General features: G+C 38.6%; 3 protein-coding genes across 3 annotated transcripts in view; 2 read left to right on the forward strand and 1 right to left on the reverse strand.

The window, feature by feature from the left end:
• LOC134541240 (transcriptional regulator ovo) overlaps positions 1–7,687 on the reverse strand; it is a 65,232-nt gene extending 57,545 nt beyond the window's left edge. Inside the window, exon 1 of the mRNA XM_063384510.1 lies at positions 7,036–7,687. Within this exon, the coding sequence (XP_063240580.1) occupies positions 7,036–7,180 (145 nt within the window). The 5' untranslated portion in view covers positions 7,181–7,687. The remainder of the gene's footprint in view (positions 1–7,035) is intronic.
• The window catches only part of LOC134541246 (formin-J-like), a 368,731-nt gene continuing 348,412 nt past the window's right edge, over positions 4,550–24,868 (forward strand). The window contains exons 1-2 of the mRNA XM_063384519.1: positions 4,550–4,749; positions 5,863–5,936. The gene's annotated coding sequence lies outside the window, so the exon portion shown is untranslated. The remainder of the gene's footprint in view (positions 4,750–5,862; positions 5,937–24,868) is intronic.
• On the forward strand, positions 17,775–24,092 carry LOC134541214 (uncharacterized). The gene is made up of 4 exons (XM_063384460.1): positions 17,775–18,401; positions 18,933–19,075; positions 20,443–21,047; positions 23,833–24,092. The coding sequence occupies exons 1-4, from the start codon at positions 18,178–18,180 to the stop codon at positions 23,944–23,946; spliced, it is 1,086 nt and encodes a 361-aa protein (XP_063240530.1). The 5' UTR covers positions 17,775–18,177; the 3' UTR covers positions 23,947–24,092.

Raw genomic sequence — 24,868 nt, forward strand, 5'->3', positions numbered from 1 at the left:
GGCCCTGGACATCTGTAGTTGGGAAGCCTTCTTTTCACAGACGAGAGAGCCAAACGGCCGATCGTGCATCTTCGGTTTTTTTTTGTTCATTGTAAATAAATATGGCGATGTTGATAAAAGGATACTAATGGTCAATTAGGTTAGGTTAGCTACATTATAAATACTTTAAAACATTGTGGACGGTTGATTTTGGTTATGATAGCTACATTAAAGATACCGTGAAATCGTGTACACTTCGGGGAACTTCGGGTGTGGCTCTCTCGTCTGTGAAATGTAGGCTTCCCTCCATCTGTAGTTTGTTCGGTTGCCCGGCGTGTGGGAATCTAACGGCAGGTGGTTTCAGTTGGAAGGTACTCACTCCTCCGAAGGGTTGGGTACTGGTGGGGCGGAAGAGCGGTGTAAGTGTGTGGCCTGAGGGGGTGTGTGTGTGTCAAGTGTATGTGTGTGTGAGGAGGTAGGGGGTTGGTAGTAGTGGTGGAACCCTCCAACAGGTTTATTTACCCCCTAGGAGGGGGACCGACGCAGCTGCACCTATCACCCTCACCGCGAGGTTAGGAACTTCCCGTAGATGGTATCCTATCTCCCCCACACCCCCTTAGACCCTTCTGGGGGTAAAAGGGCACACCCAAAGAGGGCTGGTGGAACCCCTACCGGATGCCGTCACAAACACCGCGATTGTACGAAGGCCTGCGGTTCCGATTGGCACGGAACGAGAGAGGGTGTCTTATGAAGGGATCAACAATGTGGAACAACCCCCACGCGACCTTGCACCCGTAAAGGGATGACGACTTTCAAGGTCGGAGCGCGATTGGCCCTGTGGATTGGATCGCAAAACTGTCAGGACACTCCCCTCTGCGACCACCAGCTAGCGTTGTATTGGCCGATATCACGTCGACCCCACTGCAAGTTAACAGAAGTAGGGAAATCAGCCAATAGGAAAGCTCGGGTAGAGTGTACACAACAGAATGCTCTGTGCCGTCTGTGTGCATTTAACATTGGACACCACCTGATTTTTCGGCTTGTATTCTGTGAGTGGATTCATCTATTAATTTTTTATCTGTTCTCAAGGTTTCTCTGTGGCACACAGTGGGAGCAAACGCCTATGGATAGAGACCGGAAAAATTCGCAGATTAATTTCGCGAAAGTCTGAAATTCATACGCATATGCCTTTAAGCTGCTCTTGCTATTGGCTCACTGTTCGTCTGGGCGACCCTGGGCCAATGAGAAACCCTCAACCAATGAAGTGACGAATCTCGGGCAAACACCAGTTGAGACGACGACTCACAAGTCAGCAGCCAACGGACTGGCGTTATTTTCCCGAGTGTACAGAGGACTGTGTAGACTATCCTGGAGGTCATCGAAACCGCGAATTTTTCAGGTCCCTACCAATGGATCCCTTAGCTAATGGATCCACTAAAAGTGCATCAGAGTGAGTTGCTTCCGAATTTTGCTGAACTCGAAATTTCTAGGGATGCGATACTGATGCGTCCTTATGTCCATTCAAGCGTTTTGGCACAAGATCTGTTTGAAAACATAAATAGTTCGATTTGTAAATCAAATAGAGACAAGGAAAACGTAAATATTAAAACTATTACCTGTTGGTGAACCTAAACTTGCTTATAAGTATTTTTTAATATTACAATTTTTAGTTTGATCGCCAACACATTATAACATCCACACTATATTAAGCTTTGTAATTGTATTTGCCAATGGTCGTGGTGGTTACGTTTTAACTGAATCTTCGTATATATCACGAATCAAAATGGCTGCGTGCACATTAAGTACGACCAACTGTCAACAGGTGGTACTAGCAGTAAATGTTTTCGAATAATGTTCGCAGGCTTTCACGGCCATTGACTGATGATGGCGACTGCAATGTCGACCGAAACGTCGGTGAATAATTCGCCAAGGACACGGCTACAAACCTAAAGCCAAGCTACTTCAATGTTTTCGAATGACATCCTTCACTTAGGAATGTGTCATTTACATTGTGGCTGCATTTGCCAAGGCCCGTTCTACAATAACACGGAAATGGAAACGGATCACGTTAACGGATCTCGCGGAACAGAGTTTATACAACGGCACGCAGACGGATACGGACCCGTACGGATTAGTTCGGCGATACTGAGATCTTCCGTTTACGTTGATCCGTGCGACCAATAGAAGCCGAGTACTTGGCTGCTGTGGTAGCCATTTTTGTATGTTCTAAATACGTTCAAAATTGTTTCAATTACAAGAATATCTAGTGTTCCTTGGCGTTTATTTTTATTATATACGTTAATTACCCTGCCCGTGCTGTATCTCGAAGCATAATATATTTTATTATTAAATTAATAGCTGTCTGATGTTGCGTTTACGTAATTCGTATTCGTTTCCGTGCCATTGTATAACGGGCCTAAAAGATGTGGAGATATACGTGCTACGGACGCATCCCTACGTGTTCAGAAAGCCAGTGTAAATCAGCAATTGTGAACGTCGTCCATACAACAATGTTATAAATCAGCAATATTCATAGTAAAAAGGCACGAAGGAAATTTTTTTTATATGTGTACATATTTTACATTCTTTCTTGTTGGTTTATTTTTCAACCGGTCTTTTATCCAGTCTACCGAACGAGTCAACAATGTTTACCGTCATTTCTTGCAGAAAAATACTTTCACGCCTAGAAACCTTGACAAATGTTTTCATCAAATTCATTTTTTTACTAAACCAGCTTCCTGACTTTACAATGTACCTTTCACTTCAACTGTGGAGTTTCTATTTCCTCAAGGTAGTACATCACCCAGTTTACGTTCGAAGGGGGGGGGGGGGGGGGGAATTGCTACACATTTACATACTTAGGCACGTTTGTTCTTGTTTATGTGGCCCAAGTTTCCAAAGCAATTAACAAATTATATATATGTATATAGTGCGGCGACTCTACACTAGACAATTACCCCGTTTACAACCAGATTTCTTCGTAAATTTATGGTGGAAAAACTTTTTGAACGGAGTTGCTGGACACCCTTGCGTGCAATACAGACACAGACGAAGCTCTCAGCTTCGGCGGCGAAGACACTCGTAAGGGCCGATTCCGAGTACTAGCCTAATCTAATAGAGTCCCTAAGACAAGAGATCCGCTGAAAGTGCATCTTAGCGCACGCGGCTATCCTAGCGTTGCTTCCGGAACTCTCACACAAGGGATGACAATGCGTTCCAGGGATGCGTCCCTACATCCAGTAGCTTTGAATCATGTTTTTATGTGGTTTGTACACAATATTACCTCAGATTTTTGGCATACGATTTGTTTTAAACCTCGCAAGCGTAAGTTATAACTTAAATAGAGAGAAATAAAAACGTTAATAAAAATTATCGCGAGGTGTGAACTTAAAACTTAGAGATATTTAATGCTCATTATAATTATTCTTAATATTTTGAGATGCATAACGATATATATTTTTTATTTTTATCGCTAACACTAGTAACACTCACGCTACATTAATTTTTTTTTTTTAATTAGTCGTGTTATTCACGTTTGGCTGAATACTCGCGGATATCACAAATCACAAAATGGCTGCGCGCACGTTTAGTACGACCAACCGTCAACAGGTGGTGCTAGCGGTAACAGCATTCCGGAACCATCCATCCCTTGGAAATGCGCCCTTTACGTTGTGGCTTGAATTTTCTGAGGGATGTAAGTATGTTTGTTGTGTGCTGTGGAATCATCCCTCATACATTTAGATACAGCCACGGTGTCTTCTCAAATATGTTATACTTATAATTTACCCGAGTCTACAATTCATCAATTTTGCAATCTTCTGAGAAGTAAACAAAATTCAGCCCCCACCATCCCCATGGCTGGACTATTTCTCTCTCCGCTTGATTATTATTTCAAACAGAAGTTTGCATACAACCACATGCGGAAGGCATTTCACGTCTGTCACGTTTTTCCAACGTTTCTTCAGACATCATAACCCTCTAGTTGCAAACACTTTCTGAACATGACTACTATCAGGACAAACCTCACCCTTGTATTAAGGACTCGCTGAAAAAAAATCCTCCTTAACAGCACTAATAATCATTTTATGACCCCGGAAATTGTTACAAGAACTTGTTTTGTTTGATATTAGTGTTGGTATTAAATTTGTGGGTATTATTTCTTTTATTACACCAGGGCTCATTTCTTTTACGTTTTATATTCACAGATAATGTTCTTTAAAGCGACGAATAATTTGTTTTGTCCTTATATTTTTTTTTACGAATTATTATATAAAGAATTAAACTCAATGAACAAGTGAAAAAAAATTACCAAGCAAGAGATCAAGTTTCTGTTTTATCTTTGGAATGTTTAAATTACATATAGATAACTGTTATTTCGTAAAAACGTTTATGCTAAGTTTTTTCCCCCAAACAACATTATTTCCTTTACTTTAATATATTAATCGAGGAGGTTGCTGAAATAAGGGCCTATGAGACCATGGGCCCTTTTTGGAGAGAATACAAAAATGAATTCTACATATCTTAATCTCTATGGTCACTAAATATCATCCAGAAATTTTTATTTGTTGTGTTGGTATGAAAGGTTTTACGTGATGATGTAACGAGCCCTTTTTTGAAGAGAACCATTTTGACCGTTGAAAGTTTTCAGATAAATAGATTACCTACATTTTTTATGTGTTTTGTGTATTAATAGTTGTGTTTAAAATGAGTGAAAGTAATTTAAGTGAACGAAGAACTATCCTGGATTTAGTGAAAAAAAGGGAGCTAAACGTATGTGTTGACCACCAAGAATACTTTTCACCTTGATATCTCTGAACGTTGTTTTTGAGCATGGGTCCTTATTTCAGCAACCTCCTCAGTTATGGATTTACAGAAAGATGTGTGTGTAGGTGTGTGTGTGTGTGTGTGTGGAAGAAAGTTTTACGGCTGGGACGAGCATTTTTAACATTTATATAGCCTAAGTATTGTCCCGTAAAGTAAATAAATAATCTGAATGTGAATCTTGCATACCTACGCCATTTTGAAGCGTGGGATGACCATGCATTAAAACACCATTAGTAAAAAATAGTTTTTCACAGCCTGGGTGATGTCAGAGCAGAGCCATGACATTTTCCTGAAGTACGTATTTACACTAGAGAATTTTCACCATGACTTTACCGGGACTTCAAGTTAAGGCCGTGTCTGAATTCCAAGTACGCTGTTTTTGTACTTCACTTGCCCTGATCTTGCATTTGACGTATTCGGACGGGTTAAATATTTGGCCTTTTGACGTAGTATTAACAAGCCGAAAGTCTATATTTAAAAAAAAAAAAAAAGTAACTGTAAATACCTAACAAATTCACGTATTAATTTTGAGATAAGTTGGAATCCGGACTCGTTTACATTTTTTTCTTATCCTGTGACTGGGCCACAGTTAATATAAATAACTCTTTAGCCAATGGATAACCTTAAACGAAAGAAGTAGCGAATAGGAAGCAACCTGGCCCAACAAATCAGTGACCAATGCGCACGTGTTATTTTCCAGAGTACATAATATATGATTTTGGAGTGTGTATCTTAGATGTCGCTGAAAATGCTAAATTCTCCAGTTTCTACAAAATTGGCCATTTCTAACATTTCATTGCTGTCACACGAATTGATGACAATTTACTGTATGATTATATCTCGTACCGAGGTTACGATCGGTATGTATGTACATGTATTGGTTTATGCTTACTAACATGTTTAAATGTTAAAATGTTGTCATTCAACTGATTAATACAAGTTAAAAACAAGTTTAAAAAAAAGTTTTTACGAGTTTTAAAATTAATTTAATTAAGGTTGTATGAAATATAAAACCTACAAAACATATTTTTTTTTTTAAATTGCGACATGTGTTCACAGATTCGTTTACTGGTGTACTCGCAGGTCCATTCCAGTTCGGACAGCATTTGTGACGTCACTTCCGGAGGCACAAGGTACGTATGAGCACATACTTCAGGCGAACTCGAACACGGCCTATTTCCCTTGACTTTACGTGACTAATTTCTTCCACCTCCCCGAACTTTCACCCAGAATAAAGGCCCGTCTGAAATCATAAAATGTCCCGAATTGTGTCCCGAAAGGAAATTAGTCGCCGATTGGTCCACGGGACCCCCCTTCTGACGTCATGGGCGGTGTGGTCAACTTGAACCTTTTTTGTCCCAATCTGTGTCCTTTGGTAGCGCAGAGGAATGAAGTCTCGTGACAGTTCTGTTTCCTGTTACCATTTTTTTTTTTTTTTTTAAATACAACAGAAAATAACGGATACGTATTAGAGGTTACTTTTTTTTTGTTCTGCAGAATAAGTAGATATTATTTTCTCTTCCGAAAAATTTCACAAGTTAACTAAATATTCGAATCTTAGCTACGTACACATTTTCAAAGCATGGAAAATGATAAAACAAAATAAGGTTTAACCTTGGTTGATGGCGAGGTATAACCCTGGTTGATGTCGAATGTATAACCCTGGTTGATGTCGAATGTATAACCCTGGTTGATGGCGAGGTATTACCCTGGTTCATGGCGAGGTATGTCCCTGGTTGATGTCGAATGTATAACCCTGGTTGATGTCGAATGTATAACCCTGGTTGATGGCGAGGTATGGCCCTGGTTGATGTCGAATGTATAACCCTGGTTCATAGTGAGGTATGGCCCTGGTTGATGTCGAATGTATAACCCTGGTTGATGGCGAGGTATAACCCTGGGTTGATGGCAAATGTATAACCCTGGTTGATGGCGAGGTATGACCCTGGTTCATGGCGCGGTATAACCCAGGTCTATGGCGAATGTATAACCCTGTTGATGGTGAAGTATAACCCTGGTTGATGGCGAGGTATGACCCTGGTTCATGGCGTGGTATAACCCAGGTCTATGGCGAATGTATAACCCTGTTGATGGTGAGGTATGGCCCTGGTTGATGGCGAGGTAAAACCCTAGGTTTATGGCGAGGTATAACTCTGGTTGATGTCTAATGTATGACCGTGGTTGATGGCGAGGCATGACCCTGGTTGACGCGGCACGTCCACAGCGACTCACCTCTGCCGACGATGAGGGACAGCGGCTGACCCTGCGACAGGGGGGACCCGGGAGGGGTCAAGGCGTCGTCGGACCTCTTCTGCGCCTCCAACAGCTTCTGCTGCTGCAGGTGCAGCCTGTTCTTGATCAGGAATATCTTCGGCATCTCGTCCCGTTTCGCTTCAACACGCGCCTTTCTTTATTCACTTCTTCGCGACTCCGCACACACCTCCCTGGACGAGGGGGAGAGTCGCCCACCCTTGTGAAAAAAAAATATATATATAACCTGTCACTTTACGTCTCCTTCCGACCAAACCGTCGAATGGAAATCCGTTCGGAAGACACGCGAAGAACTTTTCATATCCCGCGGGAAATTTATCGAAGAGGTTTTTACCTGTTCACTTCACCATCACGTACGTCCGTGTATCTTTTTTCCTGATTTTTTTTTTTTTTTTTTTTTTTTTAGGAGAGCAAAGAATTTATATATATATTTTACAAAAAAAAAATTTAAAAAAATATATATTCTAGTAGAACTCGTAATCGAAGCACCTCCTGGTTTTGAAAACGTAAGACATATCCATGTTCGTGTTGAGAGTTAAAACCCTTGGGTCGTCTGATTCGAAGCGCTGCGATAATAAAGCCTCCCCGTTAGCACACGTCCGTCGCCTCTGCGCCTCACTCACCGACTGACGGAAACCGTTGCTTCGAGGGGCCTTCCTGTGCCAGCCCGACCGCTCGCCCGTGTGGGAGTGTTGGTCGGAGAGGGGGGAAGGAGGGGGTGTAGAGGTAGACCTGTTGGTTGGAGCGGTGGAGGGGGGGTGTACGTCAGGAGGGGGAGAGAGAGAGAGAGAGAGAGAGAGAGAGACTAACCATTGCCAAGATCACGGCTAGCGGTCGGACCAATCCCATGGCTGGGAACAACAACTCTGTGGAGGTTTTGCTGCGAGGCGTGGAAGAGAGAGAGAGAGAGAGAGAGAGAGAGAGAGAGAGAGAGAGAGAGAGAGAGAGAGAGAGGGGATAGTCCTCCTGTCCGTTCCTTTTCCCCCCACCACCTTCACTCCCCCACTTCCTCACCTCCTTCTCCCACTCTCTTCCACAAACCTTCCCCCCCCCCCCCGTCCCCAAGACACTGTTGTTGTTGCGGCTTCCTCCACTAGCCGTATTCTTCGTTTGTTCTTCGGCGGTCGCGCCTTGTGAAGAGTACCTCCCTCTGCCTGGGGTCTTGTGATGGCACCGGAACACGCAGTTTTTCACGTCCGCGTGAGAACTCTCTGTATCTTTCGGGAATTATCCCCTCCTTTCCCACCTACCTCCTTCATCAACCTTCCCCCGGAAAAATTCCTCATCCTCCTTCTTCTTCGTCTCGTCTTCTTCTCACCGGTAATGGCCCCCCTTCCCCCTCATCCTAACGAACACCCGGCTCTCTTGCGCAACTCTGCCGAACCGTTAAAACGATTAATATTCAAAAATACAGCCGCCTTTCTTCTTCCCCGGACCATATTCACTCTAATGACGCAACACAAACAATACCACCTGTGACCAAAATTTTAGACAGTCGTTTTTCACGTGTTTTGACATCCAGCCTCGGCGAAGAGCGAATTCATATGAGTTCTCGTGGGTTTGCAGATGCGCTTGAAAATATCGGATCTCGAGACATTAAAAATTCGATTTTAAAAATTGAAGTAGCTTTGGCTTCTGGGTTTTAGCCGCGTCCTTGGCGAAACAAATTCACCGAGAGTTTTCGGGGTGCGTTTGCAGTGTCGCCATCATCACGGAGCAGTTACCTACACTGCTGTTGTCAGCCTTACCTACTGTTGTCAGTAGGTAACTAAATGCTCCCTGATGATGGCGACTGCAATGTCGACACGAAACGTTGGTGAATTTTATTTGCCAAGGACACGGCTAAAAACCCAGAAGCCAAGCATACTTCAGACAATGGCCGTGGAAACCTGCGAACATCATTATCGATTTAAAATTATTTAAAATTAAACCTGAGAGTGATAAATACACGAAAATAATGTTTTCGACCATATTTCTGGACGCGAATCACTCGTAGTTTCCACACCCGCCGCTAGAATTCGCTGCCGGAGCAGCTAGGTCAACCATTGAATTATTTAATCAGTTCACCGAAATTTTAAACTATACAATGAAACGGCTTCGATAAAAGCGGAAAATATTTGAAAAAAAAAATACTTTGGACCTGATTTTTGACAAGGAATTTTAATTAAAATATGGCCCATCGTGTTAAAACTCATTAAACAGTTAGTATTATAAAGTTTCCCTTTGGCTTTGTGAACTTTGGTTCGCGCCGTGCACCACAGATGACAGCACCGTTGTTACACATTTCCGTTCCGTGCGCCTTCCGTTCCATTCACGAATTACTGCTATCAATTGCCATATACCGAGAGCTAAGATGACACACTACAGAAATTTTGGGTTATAACTTATAATGTAATATTGTGTCGTATGGCTTGCAAACTATTGTTCGCATATTTAGAACCAAGTTGTAGAATTGATGAACAGATGCATCATCACCACTGGCAATAATACGTTGACCTTTGCATGTGATTGCGATAAAAAAAATACTCTCATTTATTTCTGTAAACATTTTTTAAAAGTCTTTGCATACTTTTGGCATAATTAGCTGCCGAAGTGCATTTTTTTGACGTGATAACGTCTCATAAAACTATGAACGCCGGCTGCACGCACGAAAAATTGTCACGTTCCGCCTGAGACGAGCGTGCAAGAACCGACCAACCACCGTGCGAGAAAATCTTTTATAATATCAAACAGGTTAAGGTGAGCTTTTTAACTAATTGTTCGTGATTATATTTAAACAAATTATTTAAATTAAATTTGCAAAAAAGTGTAAATAATTATTGAAAATTAAAAAGTGTGCAATTTTTCATCAATGTTTTCTTATGACGTTATCACGTAAAAATTATCGTCCGTAAACCGACTTTACGGACACCCCCCCCCCCCCTTTCCCCCCCCCCCCCTTTGTTTTTGAGCTAGACTTGATGACGCTTATAGTGTAATATTGTGTCGTGTGGCTTGCAAACTTTTTTATTCGCATCGATCGATTGCGTCCTGAAAATGACGTCCGGGAATATGACGTCCGTCCAACCACAGACATTCTTCGAGCCGCGCCCTGAAGCGCCGTATACATAACATAACATACCGCATCATGGCCGGCGAGTCGCGAGCCATTCCGTGACTTGACGCGAGCTCTTCGACTCTTCGACGCTGCTCGTTCGATTATCTCGAACGCACCCTCGCTCATATTTCGTAACGAAATGCCTAGTTTGTAAGTCATTTATCTGTTTTCTGTCTTAGTTTCTTAGTTTTTTAGGTGCTGACTGGCGGCGGAGTGAGTGGTCAGTGCAACCACTCACCACCAGGGGCGCTTGCGTCCCTGGTCACTAAATCCAGTACTGGACAATTAGCAAAGCGGACCACGAGTCCAAGTGCCCAACCCCCCGCATGGTAGACTCTTTTCTACTCTGTCCAAAACTTCGTCCAGACCATCCTCTGTCTCCTGTAAATTCCTACACGTAATGCATGCCAATTTGCATCCCGCATGAATGTGCCCAGGGTTTTCCCTGTGTCTATGCAGGTTTTACCTGGGCCCAACCTATCTCTAGTTATAGTCTAGATTTAAGAGTGAGGGGAGTTAGTCATGGCGCCAATCGCTGCCATGGCTGGCCAATCCCCTCCTAGCACACGATGCATGCGACCCTCTCCTTCATGGCTAATCCCAGCATGACTAGGCGTATAGGCTTCGGCCTGAGACGCACCTAGGTCCCTCCCAATCCGGACCCCTCCCAAATACACTTAGTTTTAGTTAGGTTAGGAAAAAAAAATCACCCTCGCTCTTCGAGTGAACCCCGCTCGAAAATGTCACAGGCTGCGACGCCCAGCGAACAACGGACCCATGCAATGTTCCCCGTCCCAGCGGCGGAAATTACATTTCGGATATTATAAGTAGAGACCGGAAAAATTCGCGTGTTTATTTCGTGATATGCTAAAATTCAAATTATTATACCGTTCTGCTGCTTCTGCTATTGGTTCGCTATTAATATGTAGGACTCTTGGCCAATTAGAGACCATCAGTCAATAAAGTATCCAATCACAAGTTACCCACTTGAGACGCCTCAAAATTCAGCACAATGAACAGGCGCCGTTTGCCCAAGTAGGCGGAGGATCGTGGCGTCTATCCTGGAGGTCATTGAACTCACGAATTTTTCCAGTCTGTAACTAGGGACTGGAAAAATTCGGGAGTTCATTGACCTCCAGGATAGACTCCACGATCCTCTGCCTACTTGGGCAAACGGCGCGGCGCATGTTCATTGGATCCTGAATTTTGAGGTGTCTAAAGTGGGTAACTTGTGATTGGATACTTTATTGACTGATAGTCTCTATTTGGCCAAGAGTCCTACATATTAATAGTGAACCAATAGCAGAAGCAGCACAACGGTCTAATTATTTGAATTTTAGGATATCACGAAATGAACACGCGAATTTTTGCGGTCTCTACTTATTGCTTATCTGACGAACGGTCAGTAATTTTTTTTTTTGAGAAAAATGCACACCGCTAATAATGTTCGCAGGCTTTCACGGCCATTGTCTGAAGTAGCTTGGCTTCTGGGTTGTAGCCGCGTCCTTCAGAATAATTCACCGACGTTTCGGTTGACATTGCAGTCGCCATCATCACGGAGTAGTAGGTAACTGCTCCACGATGATGGCGACTGCAATGTCGACCGAAATGTCGGTGAATTATTCGCTAAGGATGTGGCTACAACCCAGAAGCCAAGTTAATTCATACATACCCCTATATAGGAAAAAAAAATCTGTACTTTTACTTAATATTCCTTTGGAAACCAGTTTGCCAAGTGATGGTTTGTAAATAGGCTTACTACAAGAAAGATATTTTAACTTTGTACATCACATGGCTATGGTTATTATTGCTTTATGAAATAAATTTTCTCGAGAGAATACTACGTATTTCTTTCAAAAATTGGCGCATTATTTGATATTTCAATTGATGTTTTATTTAATCATATTTTTTTAACCATGGAAAAGTAAAACAAATATACTACAATTTTACTTTACTTTACTTTATTGTATAATGCTGATTATGTATGCAGTTAATACTGAAAAGCTATTCAGGGATCGGTTTTGCAAACAACTTTAACTATTAGAGTTACTGGGACAATAAAGTGTATATAAATGCCCGGGTAAGAATCCGAACCTAATGGTGATACAAATATTTTCATGTAAATGTACAAAATTTACAAATATCTGTAGTTTTACATGGATGTTTCTGTTGAATTTAAAAAAAAAACTTACAGTGTAGTAATCAAACACCTTTATTAATTGTTGAGTGAAGTAGTTTTCAAATCGCGCCTTAACATTCGGAACTCTGCACGTCGTATGGTTGGTCAACTAGGTGGCCACCTCTAACATGTCTTCTCTATAACGTTTGGCAGGCCAACCAGGAGGCCACCTCTAACATGTCTTCTCTATAACGTTTGGCAGGCCAACCAGGAGGCCAACTCAAATATTTCTTCACTATAACGTTTGGCAGGCCAACAAGGTAGCCATCTCAAAATTGCCATCTCTGTAACGTTTGGTTGGTCAACCAGGCGGCCACCTCTAAAATGTCTTCTCTGTAACGTTTGGTAGGCAAACCAGGAGGCCACCTTTTACGCGTCTTCTCTATAACATGAATAATTGAGCCTTGAAATTGGGCAAGTACATTCTTTCAAAATCAACTTTATTATTAAAAAAATTTACTGTGAAATAAACAGAACTCAAGTTACCGATGGACTTTCAAGAAAACCCTTTCTTCTCAAGATGCTGAATTTTCTGCTGCGGAGGGCAACTTGGCTTGTTTACCACGACAGTGTTTATCGTATTTGGATTGTCAATGTTTGCGGCAGTGGGAGAAGTAAACTTTATAGATGTTTTACTAATCACGTCGTCCTAAGAAGTGCGCAGTTCGAAGGGTCGAAATCCATCCGATTCCACAATGTCACAGCGGAGACTTATATAACATCAAGACACTAACCTTTCGGGTGAAAATTTTCCGACGTGAAATATTGTTTGTTAGCGCCATTTACAACCTATAGAGAGAGAGAGAGAGAGAAGGGGGGAGGGTTACTTTTCAGTACAAACCTCCTTATCACAGTTGAACGCACGCCGGTTTTAAACGCGAAGCTTTCTGGGTTCGAGTCCCGGGTGAGATATGGGTGTAAACATGCATTTTGTGAACTAGCCACAAAATTTCTCAAAGTCAACGAAACTGTAAAACAGTCAAAACCGTCTGTTACAATTGAATAAAGGTTAATCGGTGACGATATATCACCCACAAGCCATTTATTTAATTTTTTTATTAACATAACTTTAAAATATAAATTATATTCATCGAAGCCCCAACCAGGCTGTAAACCATTTTTTTGTGAAGATAGGCCATTACTTATTTATACTGTATGTCATAAAGAAACCCCAAGGATGAACAAAATAGGCGAATACACAAACATACAGAAAACAAGCTAAAATCAGCTCATTTAAAATGTTAAATGCATAGACTTCGGAGATAATGCCGGGGAAGGAATTAATCAGAACATAATTAAAAACAACAACCTTTGGACAACACAACGTCCAAAAACGAAACTCAAAATTGGTGCTAACATTTCTTTCAAGGAATGTTAAATCAATCTTACCCATTGCAAGATAAGGATACGTTTATCTTTTATTCAAAATAAATGCGGAAGCATAAATAAACAAATAAAAAAATAGTCTCAACTAATTAATGTGTTCAATAACGTGTAGGCTAGACCTGACTCCATGTCCCAGTTACAAATTTCAATAGTATTAACTTTAAGCGTTGTAGACTGTTGGCTCAAGGTCACAATTAAAGAGTAACTCAAACGGTTTTATCTAAGCGCATGCGAAAGTACTGATTTGTTGTTTTCTTGCTTTGCAGCGCCACCTGCACGCAAAAATTGCGACTCCGTGGCGTAAAGCGTTCTGTGTTCTGCAATTTGCTAAGAGTGAATCTGTAATTTCAGTTCCAACGTGCGTTCCGTTTAAAAGTTTAACTGTCGAAGTCGCCGATCGTTTGATTGGTCGTAATGCTCGAGACGATAGGGCTCTTTTTTTCTGCGCGAAATTCTTCATTTGGGGCTTCGTAAAAATATCGTGTCTACGTTCCGCCACTACCTTAAATGATTCGCCAGAGTTGAGACACAGAATTGAAGAGGCTATTACTTCCATCTTCGGACGTGAGAGTGGGAAGAATTGGATTTTAATTTGCATGTGTGCCGTATAACTAAAGATGCACGTATAGAACATTTTAAAGAAAAACTAGGTTGGTTTTAACATTAATTTTATGTATTCTTTTTCTGTGAGTAGCCCAAATTAAACTGTTATAATACCTTTGGAACTGAGACCTTCTTTCACGGACAACCTGTACAATGAAGCCACCGAAAATTCAGTAATTGAAATTTGCAATTATTCACAGAGCTACCTGCGATGAAACCACAGTATGATTAATTGTTTTACGACTAGCCCGTTGCCAAGAGAATCAGCAAATTCTTCCGTTCCTCAATAATCAACCAAATAGCTTTCACTTGAGAAGTCTCAAATAAAAACCTGTCGAAAATTATCCCCCCTTTTTCTTCTTCAATATTATAGGCAGGGCTACTCCAGGGCCCCGTATATGTTATTTAATTTTTTATTTTACTCGTTTGTCTAGTATCTTGCCAACATACGGACATTAACGGCAAAAAAAAATTAAAAATTTATTAGCACGTAAACACATTTTCAATTCATGTTTTCAGATTAGATAATCTTGTTAAGTGTTTATTGACGTATAACTACACAATGTCGCCGGAATTTGATTGGAAGCATTTATAAAACTGACTCGAGAATAATTTACCAGAGAGAATATAAATAATTCTTAAGATAAAGTAGCAAAACCATCTTCTAAATTTAAGTGCCACGTTGCTTCAAAAATTTATTTGAAAGGATTTTTATTTTATTTTTTTATTTTTTTGGGTGAAGGCCTCCGTAAAATAGAATAGAAATATTCATGAAACATTAGAGATTTTTGTAAATCAGTACATTTACATTGAATCAACTGTATCACTACAAAATAGTGTTCGTAGTAATACTGGGTTAGGATACTTACCCGGGCATTTTATGCTTTGTGTTGTCCCAGTACCTCCAATAGTTAAAGTTATTTGCAAACAGTTTCCTGAATAGCTTTCCTGTACTAACTACGCACATAATAAAAGTAATAAAACAAAATAAACACAAATTGTTTAATTTTCGTTTATCTTTTCCACGGTTTAAAAATATATGCTTGAATGAAACATAAATTAAAATATAAAATTATGTGCCAATTTAATGAGGAATACACAGTATTGCCTCTAAAAACGTCTTTAATATATACAAAAATAACCATAGCCATGTGCTGTAAAAAGTTACAATCTTTTTCTTCTATTATTGTTAACTATTTCTTGGCAACTGTTTGACAAAGGATGCCTTTTTTCTCGACAGTTACCAACTCTCATGTTTCGAGAGCAAGCTTTCACTTCAGTAGGACATAATAACCTTGAAACTACGGTACTTCAGGTTGTGTGTTCTTAAGCAAGTTCGAAAATGGAACGTTTTAAAAGGGAGTGCCTGTTTTAAACTCTTTGCTTTTAAAGTGACGGTGTAAAACTCTGTACTAGTGAAGCGATTGTTACGTTGGAAAGAAGAGTGAGTAGTGGTTGTCTTTGCGTCGCTAAGTTGTGAGCAACAGAACAATAACAACTATACCAACGATCTTTTTTTTTTTTTTTTTTACGGGTTGGAAGTCCTTGGAAGAGTTTCATGTGCGTGTGCTGCCAATCATAAAGGTTTTACGTTCCTGGAGGCAACTCACGTATGCGAAGAGTTGCGCTTCTTTATCGATGCTTTAGCGTCGGCAACAGATGCACAGTTAACGCTCGAATGAACCCCTTGGCCTCCCCCAGGGTTCAAGGTCGCGTCCGTGAACACGATTGCGTGCTTGACGTTTCGGCATACCTTGTTCGCAGACATCTTCAGCGGAAGATTGAACAACTCGATACTCGGTGTTCAGAAAGAGGTAGGTGTATACACAGCCGGGATGTGGCTGAGATGCCACCAATCAAGGTCGAGTCTTGCGATTTAAGTCTTCGTACGGGGATAAGGCAGTCGCTTGTAGGTATTAGAAAACTAAATAAAACTGAGCTTCTACTTACTAGATGCAGTATTGAATAAAACTTACGTTTAATGGTACTTTTAATATTGTACATTTGGCTTTTTTTTTTGTAATTAAAATTTATGATTTGTGTGCCAGTATGGCAGTTCGCGACGATGACGTCATCAGAGCGTAAAGAAGGTGAAAAAATCGGGAGTGGGGCACTCGATGGCGGAGATGGGGAGGAAGGAAGCTCGACTGCATGTTTTTTTTTTTTTTTTTTTTTTTTCACATTTCCACACTTCCACACTTCCGCACTAATACATCTGCGCAATCGCACACCAGCATTGCATTCTTCCACATTGTCACACCTCTCCGTGTGAAGTTTCACTGCTGACGCGCGCATGTATACGTGACGGGCGTATGTACATCCCAGAGTGCCAAGCACTTTCAGGAGGGACCTGCTCTCGCTTGCGAAATCGTTAACTGTTACTAGAGACCTAAAAAATTCGCGGGTTCATTACGTGCTATGCTAAAATTCAAATAATTATACCTTAGTGCTGCTTCTGCCATTGGTTCACTGTTAATCTGGAGGACTGAGGGCCAATTAGAGACCCTCACCCATAGAAGTGTCGAATCACAGGCCACCCAGTCGTGACGACTCACAAGTCAGCAGCCAACGAACAGTTGGGCATATGCCCGAGTGTGTAGAGGATATTGGAGTCTATCCTGGAGGTCATTGAACCCGCGAATTTTTCCGGTCTCTGTTACGTGGGAATGAGAAAGGAAAATACGCCCTTCTCCCCCTTCACCTCATGGAAATCCAATAGTTCCCCCTCCCCCCTAACACCTTGTGTGTATTTTTTTTTTCTCCTGGTCGTAACGAACCATTTGTTTCTGGAAAAAGACGCCATTTTTTTTTCAATAACGGAACACGGGGCCTACATACGGGAAATTTCCTCATGGCAGCCAGGATGATAACGTTACAACGCGGAAAACCAGTGTGGGTACATACGCACGCGCGCTATAAACTGGGCTCGTTGGTATAGTTGTTGGTCGTGTGGGAAGGGAAGGTATAGAGGAGGAGGGGGAGGAGGAGGGAAGAGGGGGGTGGTGCGGTAGGAGAAATAATAATAATAATAAAAAGTAGTCGTTAAGGTTTTCAAGTTGAAGGTCGACGCCGGGGACGAAACACGGGCAGGCGTGCAAAGAGGACTCGTCGTCAGAGGTCGTAGCGGACTCCTGACGGACACACTGTTTGTTGCCTCACGACGCAACCGTCCCACGCCCCCCCCCCCCCCCCCCGGGAGGTTGGTGGGGAGGGTGTAGGAGGGTATAGTCCATCCACGGTAACCTCCTACTTTTTTAAACGAACCTTTGAAAAAACACACCAGGATGCAGCATGTTTGGTTCGTTTGCAAAAATACTTTCCGTCATATGCATATTAAACATGCATTAACACTAAATTACCGTATAATGATGTTAAATAAAATTTTACAAAAAAAGTAACTATCTATGTACAATATTATTAATATTAATGATCTCGCATGTGTGTAAATGAAACAGTGAGAGAAGTGGTGTGTTGGCAATGATTAGAACGAAATAGTTCCATAGCCAAAATATATATTTTTTGACTTTCCGCGTGTATTTAAGAATTTGTGTGGGTATTTGTTAAGTTTGAACATTTTTTTAAATCTCTGGTGAAATAAAAACGTTATGTTAACGGTAAAAAAATATTACGTGCCGAAACCGTGGTCGCGCATTAATAATGTTAATAGTCACTTGATTGTTTTCTCTTTCAGCCGTTTGCAGTCTGCACAGATTACGCCATATTGCAGTGTGTTTTAATATATTACTGACCGTGAAATAACGTACAGTTTGTGTTTCAGGATTTTGTGTTAATATTGTGTATTTTAACTTTGTTATATTATTTATTATCTACTATTGTAATGATGGAATTTGTTATCGTTTTGATATTTTGTGTGGTTCTTGTGATTGCTGTAATGGTAATTGGTTCCGGAATGGGGAAAGCTACTTCTTCGCAGCGTCAGATGGACATCATTAACGTCGCTCAGAACTTATATGTTTTAATTAAAAAAGGCGACTTGAAGAAATGTGACGTTACGCAGACGACCGCGTTTCTTCTCAACATCGCAAAGTCAACTGTTCTCAAGTAAGTAGGCTTTTTTCGTTTTCATGCACGTAAAAAAAATATCGACTGTGTCCTAAGTATTGTCGGCCTGTGTTTTAACTCACGAGGTTTTTTGTGTTTTATTTCCAATTTATATTTTTTGGTGTGAGACAACACCGCCATGTGGCGTCTCTGTTGAAAAGTTAACCTAAAATCATATTAGGCCTACTCAGGTCCTAACAATAACAATATAGGCACTTTCAAGTATTTTTATGGGTGTGATACACGTTTGCTTATAACGATGTTTATAAACTTTATGATAGGTTTAACTATAACATAAGGGAGTGATTTTATAATTTGCATTTAATTAGTTTTTCATCTGTTTGGGAGATCAAAAAATAAATAAAAAAACACTTCATTAATTTCGTGGACAAAGTCTGTCATGTTTCCATTTAGTGACCACAAAGCAAATATTTGTGACAAAATGCCATATTTGGAACACTGCCTAACTGCGTATTGTGAACGGGTCCCCGGAAAAGTGTTATGACAAATGTTTTTTTTTTTTTTGGTTAGGTACTACAAGAAAGACATTGAAGAAGTTTCAACACCAGGAAAAAAGAGGAAAAAAAGGCCACAGGAAGGAAAGTCACTTGACACAGTCGACGATTTCACAGTAAATGCAATCAGGAATGCAATTTACAGGATGTACGCTGAAGGTAAAAATTTGATACTGAAGAGTAGTTTCAATATCACTGGGGTAGGCCCTACTTAATTGTATTCATTTCATATATCCATATGCAGATTGACCGGTTCAGTTTTTTTCCCGATATCATCTGTCCTTTAAAAATACTTAACATTTTTGAGTGGTTTGTTAGGTTTCTTTATTGATATGGTATTGATATATAGAATATTGTGCAACATATGAAATAGGTACACGTCCTTTTAAGGTTAGGTTAAAGATAGAAAGAAAATTGTTACATTCTAAAACTACAAGTAATGTTTATATTGTTATACACAGTATACATATTAAATAACCTCAACTTTTATGATGTATCAGAAGGTTAAATAATGACTATTTCCAGTATCAATAATATCCAGTTGTGCGCTTTAGCAGTAATTGGTTACAAATTAGTGAGTTGTGGTCTAAGCAAGCATGGTTATTAAAAAAAAAAATTGGGATACTTAATTGGCTAAATTGTACTGTGTGGCAGGGTCCAGTACAATGTATATTCTATTGCAAAATAGTGTCATGCCCCGCCTAACCCTTTAGAAAATATAGGGGTATTGTTATTTTATAAACAATAGGCCTACTTCATTGTAATGAAGTATCATATGAAAACACAACTTAGCCAGACAAACTGTGTGTTAGTGTATGAAGTAACAGAAGGTTATAAAACAGAAAAAGTTTAGTATCGCGTATCCGATTCGATACATTGATCCTGATCGCATGATCCTGCAAATATTGATCCTGTGATTGATGATGCTTGCTTTTCTAATTTATTACGTTTAAAAATCCTGTACAAAACCAAAACTAAAAACCTGTGATGTAGTAATGAGTTATGATTTAAAGTTGAATAATAATGAAAATATATATGTTTTATTAAACTTATGATAATTATTCTTGCTATACCACAATATTTGATTATGTTCAGGATCTTTGATCTGAATAAATGAAAAAAAGCATGCACCACACGATCAATAGGATGTACAGGTTCATGCATAAAGATCTAGGGATCACATGGGATACACGATACAAAACATTTACCTATAACACAGTGTAGAGCTTGTAACTTATTGATTGCTAAATTGAATGCTGAAATAATAATGTTTTACACAACTTCAATACAAACGCGCAATATAATCGTCATATCATTGCAGACAAAAATACTGCAATGTAGAATTCCTCTAAGCAAACTACAAAATTTAAATTAATTTAAAAGTATTTTTGAAATGTAAGTTTATTAAAACTATTTAATAAATGTAAATTGTGCACTTAAATTATCTTCTACGGGGTTGTGGTTTCGCTTAGTTTTGTGTACCTCTGTTATTTCATGTATTGTTAATGTATGCAATAAATTTACAGGTTTGAATGTTACAGTCGACACCATTTTGAAAGAAATCAGGGAAAGACAAATAGATTATTATGGTGGAAGATCAAGTCTTCATAAATTGTTAAAGAAGATGGGATTTTCATGGACAACTGTTGATGGACGAAAAGCTTTGATAGAGAATGAAAACATAGTATTGAAGCGAATAGATTTCTTGAGAAAGTATAAAGAAGAAAAAGAAAGAGGTGCCAATTTCATATTTGTTGATGAAACATGGATTTTCCAGAGAGGCAAGGCATTAATTTATTTGAAAATTTGTTCTGTGGTCCAATACAAAGTATTTCATTTCCATTTCATATATTTTTCAGGAACTGTATCAAAGTCATGGCAGGACAAGAGTCTACAATCTGCGAAGAGACGTACTGTTGGAGATGGTAAAAGGTTTATTGTTGTTAATGCTGGAGGGCGCACTGGCTTTGTGCCAGGAGCAGGATTACTTTTTGTTTCAGGTCAGAAGACTGCAGACTACCATGGCGAGATGAATGGGGAAACTTTCTTGATGTGGTTTGAAGACATGTTGGTGCATCTGGAGGAACCCAGTGTCATTATAATGGACAATGCTTCATATCACAGCACCCAGGTATGTGCAATGGTAAAGCAGTGTCTTTTTATTGCTCAAATTGTAATGTGAAAAATTTACATGTGTATAAGTACGAATATTCGAGACTAATACATTTTGCCAGCAATAATTGTTATCTTAATAGTATGCCTACACTACATTTTTTTAAACTATAATGTTTGAGCTGAAATTGATTACACACACACACAGAGATATATATATATATATATATATATATATATATATATATATATATATATAATGTAATTGAATTACATCATAGTGCAAACTAATTTAGTAGAGGGTTTGAAATACCAAATAAATTTTTTTTATTGCAAATAGCATTTGAAAATGACATAATTACTTGTTTGGTAAAAGGACCCACTTTATGAATGCTCTGTTGCCCTACTTAATAAATTAAAATAATATTTTCAAAAAAATTTCTAGTCACTAAACTAACATGCTTTGTTAAATTTAGAAATTCATTACGACAATATGCCAAAACACATGTTTGCTTTGCATAAGTACAGTAGAACCCTGTTATAATTTGTTTTTAAGGGGCTACAAGAAAAAAAAAACATAAGCAGGAAATTCAATTTAGTACTTTTTAGTGTGGATTTATTGCCAATGGACTCAACAAGCTGCATAAAGATATATTTGATGCTCCAATTTGCTTGTAGCAAGCCAAAAACAATTTTTCTTTAACATCATAGTGCTTCCAGCTTCTATCTGCTTTGTCTTTACTTACACATTGTCTCATTGCTGTAAAATTGTCTCATTTCTGTATAATTGTCATAATTCACGACAGTGTTTACAGTGGAAATGCTTAAGTCCAGTTCTTTTGCCACTTGAACATGTGATTTAAGTGAATACATTTGAAAACACACAGAATGGCTAAAAATTTATGAATTTATTTGTTTTCCAAGGGTGTCAACAGGCAGTTAACTGCTAACATACACATATACATAGACAGTATAGACAAAGGCTTTTAATTTTTTTCGTCTTCTAAAATTGTATGAAGTGAACATTACAAGCACGAAACGCATAATTTGTGAAACATTATATCCAGGAATTAAATACATTGTCCTTATAGGGAAAATATTGGACTTGAAAAATAATACATTATAGGCAGGAAAACTTTATAAGCAGTAAAATTGTAACAGGGTTCTACTGTCATGAATTCTTATCAGCTACTTGAGTATTTAGTTAAATGTTGGCATAACGTAGGTTGAGAAAACACCTACAACAAACTGGACCAAGGATGCACTGATCGCGTGGCTGGAGAAGAATGAGATAAAACATGAAAATAATTTGTTGAAAGTGGAGCTGCTGAGAATAGCTAAACAAAACAAGCCCCGAATACGGTATATTATTTCGTTTTTTTTACAGCATTTCTTTAAAAGTGAGATAGTTGCAAAAAATTACGTATACGCCTTGTTCTAACACACTTTTCAGATATGAGGTAGACGAGTTGGCTTGTAACTATGGCCACAAAATTCTACGACTCCCACCCTATCACTGCCACTATAATGCAATCGAACTAGTTTGGGCTCAATGTAAACACCATTACAATAGTAACGTGGGGCGAGCCAAGAGATTTGACAATGATGCAGTTGCAGCCATCTGGAAAGAGGCTCTTGATGCTTCCACACCAGAGAGGTATTTTCATGTTGCATGACCAATGGGGTATTCCTTTTGAAGTAGAAATTGTTTTATTTTCCTGTAGAACATTCCTCAAGCTTCAGCAAAAACCTTACCATACATTTTTACATAATACGTAAGTATTGTTGCCTAGCAGCCTGGTCCTACCATTCCTTTTGATAACTTTGTGTGCTAGTGTGTGTATAGTGTGATTATCATTTTGTGTATATTCATATACCAGTAATACAGTTTTAAAACAATTGGTAAAAATAAGTGGTTTGAATTTGTGTAATTGTCGTTTTGAAAATGTGTTGCATGTATGTGTTTGTGTTCGTGTTTGTGTTTGTAATTTTATTCCCATGTGATTCATACATATTTGTGTAGTTTCTAGATCTAACAGTGGTGACTTATTTGCAAGGTTTTTTTTTTGTAATTGCAGTCCATTTGCAATTGTTTCATTTCCATAAATAGTTTTGTATTTATTAGTAATTGTGATATTACTTTCTGTTATGCTTAATCTTGTGTCAATGACTTTAAAGTTATGGTGGGTTCAGTGCTGTAGGCAGATTTCAATATTCAGATAAAATTTCAACGTAGAGAATTTTGAATATTTTCATCTAGCGAACTTGAATAGGTATTTACACATGTAGTTCTTGCACATTAGTATTTTCAAAAGTTATGTTATTATAGTGAAATACATATACAGTAAATCATCAAAACTATTCAAAAAATTAAATTTTCGCTATATCTCACTGTTTTTTTCTGGGACAAATTTTAACCAAAAACAAACACAAAAGTTATGAAATAAATATTTTATCATATGCATTCTAAGCCTTTATTGATAACATAGAAAATATTTACAGCTTTATTATATCTTGAATAAACCACTCAAATTTTTTTTTTTTCAGATAACATAAAACAAAACATGTTACTTCAAGTATTAAATAATAGCTTTGATAGTTGAGGAAAACACATTAAATGAGTTTTGTTGTGTTTAAAAATAGTTTCTTGTGGAGTGAGTTCAAAATTGTATGTAATAAAGAGCATGCCATGCATTGTTTACTATGCCGTTTTGACAGAAACAAACATATTTTGTTATAGAGTGGTTTTTGCTATAAACAGGTCATTTATATAGAGGTTTTACTGTATACATTAATTTTTTTAGATGGGCGAGGTGTGTGGATCACGTGGAGAAGCTAATTCAAGCAGACTGGGAGAGAGAAGTCCACATAGACAGCGGCACCATTCCTCCACTCATCATCCACCTCGGCGAGGATAGTTCAAGTGAAGACAGTGACAGCGAAGAATTTGAGGTTACGACACAGCAAGTAGATGGAGACAGTGAAGTACTGGCAGTTCCTCTTGATGATTTACCCGGGTGTTCTTATTGAGGTCTGTATGTAATAAACATCTGGGCAACTGTAAGTATTGGGGTTTGAAACATTTTTTTTTCTTTTATGCATTCCCATTAAGTATGTTGATTACTGGAACTTTATGTATTAACTTTATATTACACATATTATAAAATTAATAATAAATTTCATTTCTGGATTCGTATAGGTGTATGTGAAACATTTTATTTTGTTGTGTCTCTTCATTTTTCAGTGAACTTACTTGGAAAACAAAAAGCCAGTCCCCATCCAGGGCCACAAATAAATAATGCATATAAGTGGTATAGAAATTACTGTCAATTCTTTACCACAATTTTACTGTTCATAAAATTATGATTTTGTCTAATAAGTATACTCAGGAAAATGTATATAACCATATTTTTATTTGTGGCCTTAACCGGCAAAATGGTAGGGGTTTATTAAATAAAAGAAGAAAATTCATTTTTAAATGTTTTCATCTGAATTTGTTAATTTTATTAAACCTTCAATCTTTAGTCTTTTCCAGATTGCTTAGATGGACAGCCATATGTATAATTTACAATACTTTTTTTTTCAGATGCAGAAAACTGTGTTGAACTGTACTAAAGGATGATATTTACATTTATTTGCTTACATAAATGTTGTAAATTTATATGTTCTCCTAAAAATTTACTTTAAATTATATGTTATTTCTTTAGCTAACAAACTTATTTTTTAATATTTTTACCATTGGGTATCATAAATGTTATGCACATATACATGTATACTTAGATCATATTCAAATTAATTATATATATATATATATATATATATATATACACATACATACAT

Source organism: Bacillus rossius, chromosome 18 (assembly GCF_032445375.1).
Source record: "Bacillus rossius redtenbacheri isolate Brsri chromosome 18, Brsri_v3, whole genome shotgun sequence".
In the NCBI taxonomy this organism is placed as follows: domain Eukaryota; kingdom Metazoa; phylum Arthropoda; class Insecta; order Phasmatodea; family Bacillidae; genus Bacillus; species Bacillus rossius.

What these genes read in the sequence shown, in the direction of transcription:
- LOC134541214 (XM_063384460.1), top strand. Translation starts at nt 18,178, where the DNA reads ATGATGGAATTTGTTATCGTTTTGATATTTTGTGTGGTTCTTGTGATT. An exon ending in TTACAGGATGTACGCTGAAG is followed by an intron (nt 19,076 to 20,442) that starts GTAAAAATTTGA and finishes ATAAATTTACAG; the next exon opens with GTTTGAATGTTACAGTCGAC. An exon ending in CTTCATATCACAGCACCCAG is followed by an intron (nt 21,048 to 23,832) that starts GTATGTGCAATG and finishes TAATTTTTTTAG; the next exon opens with ATGGGCGAGGTGTGTGGATC.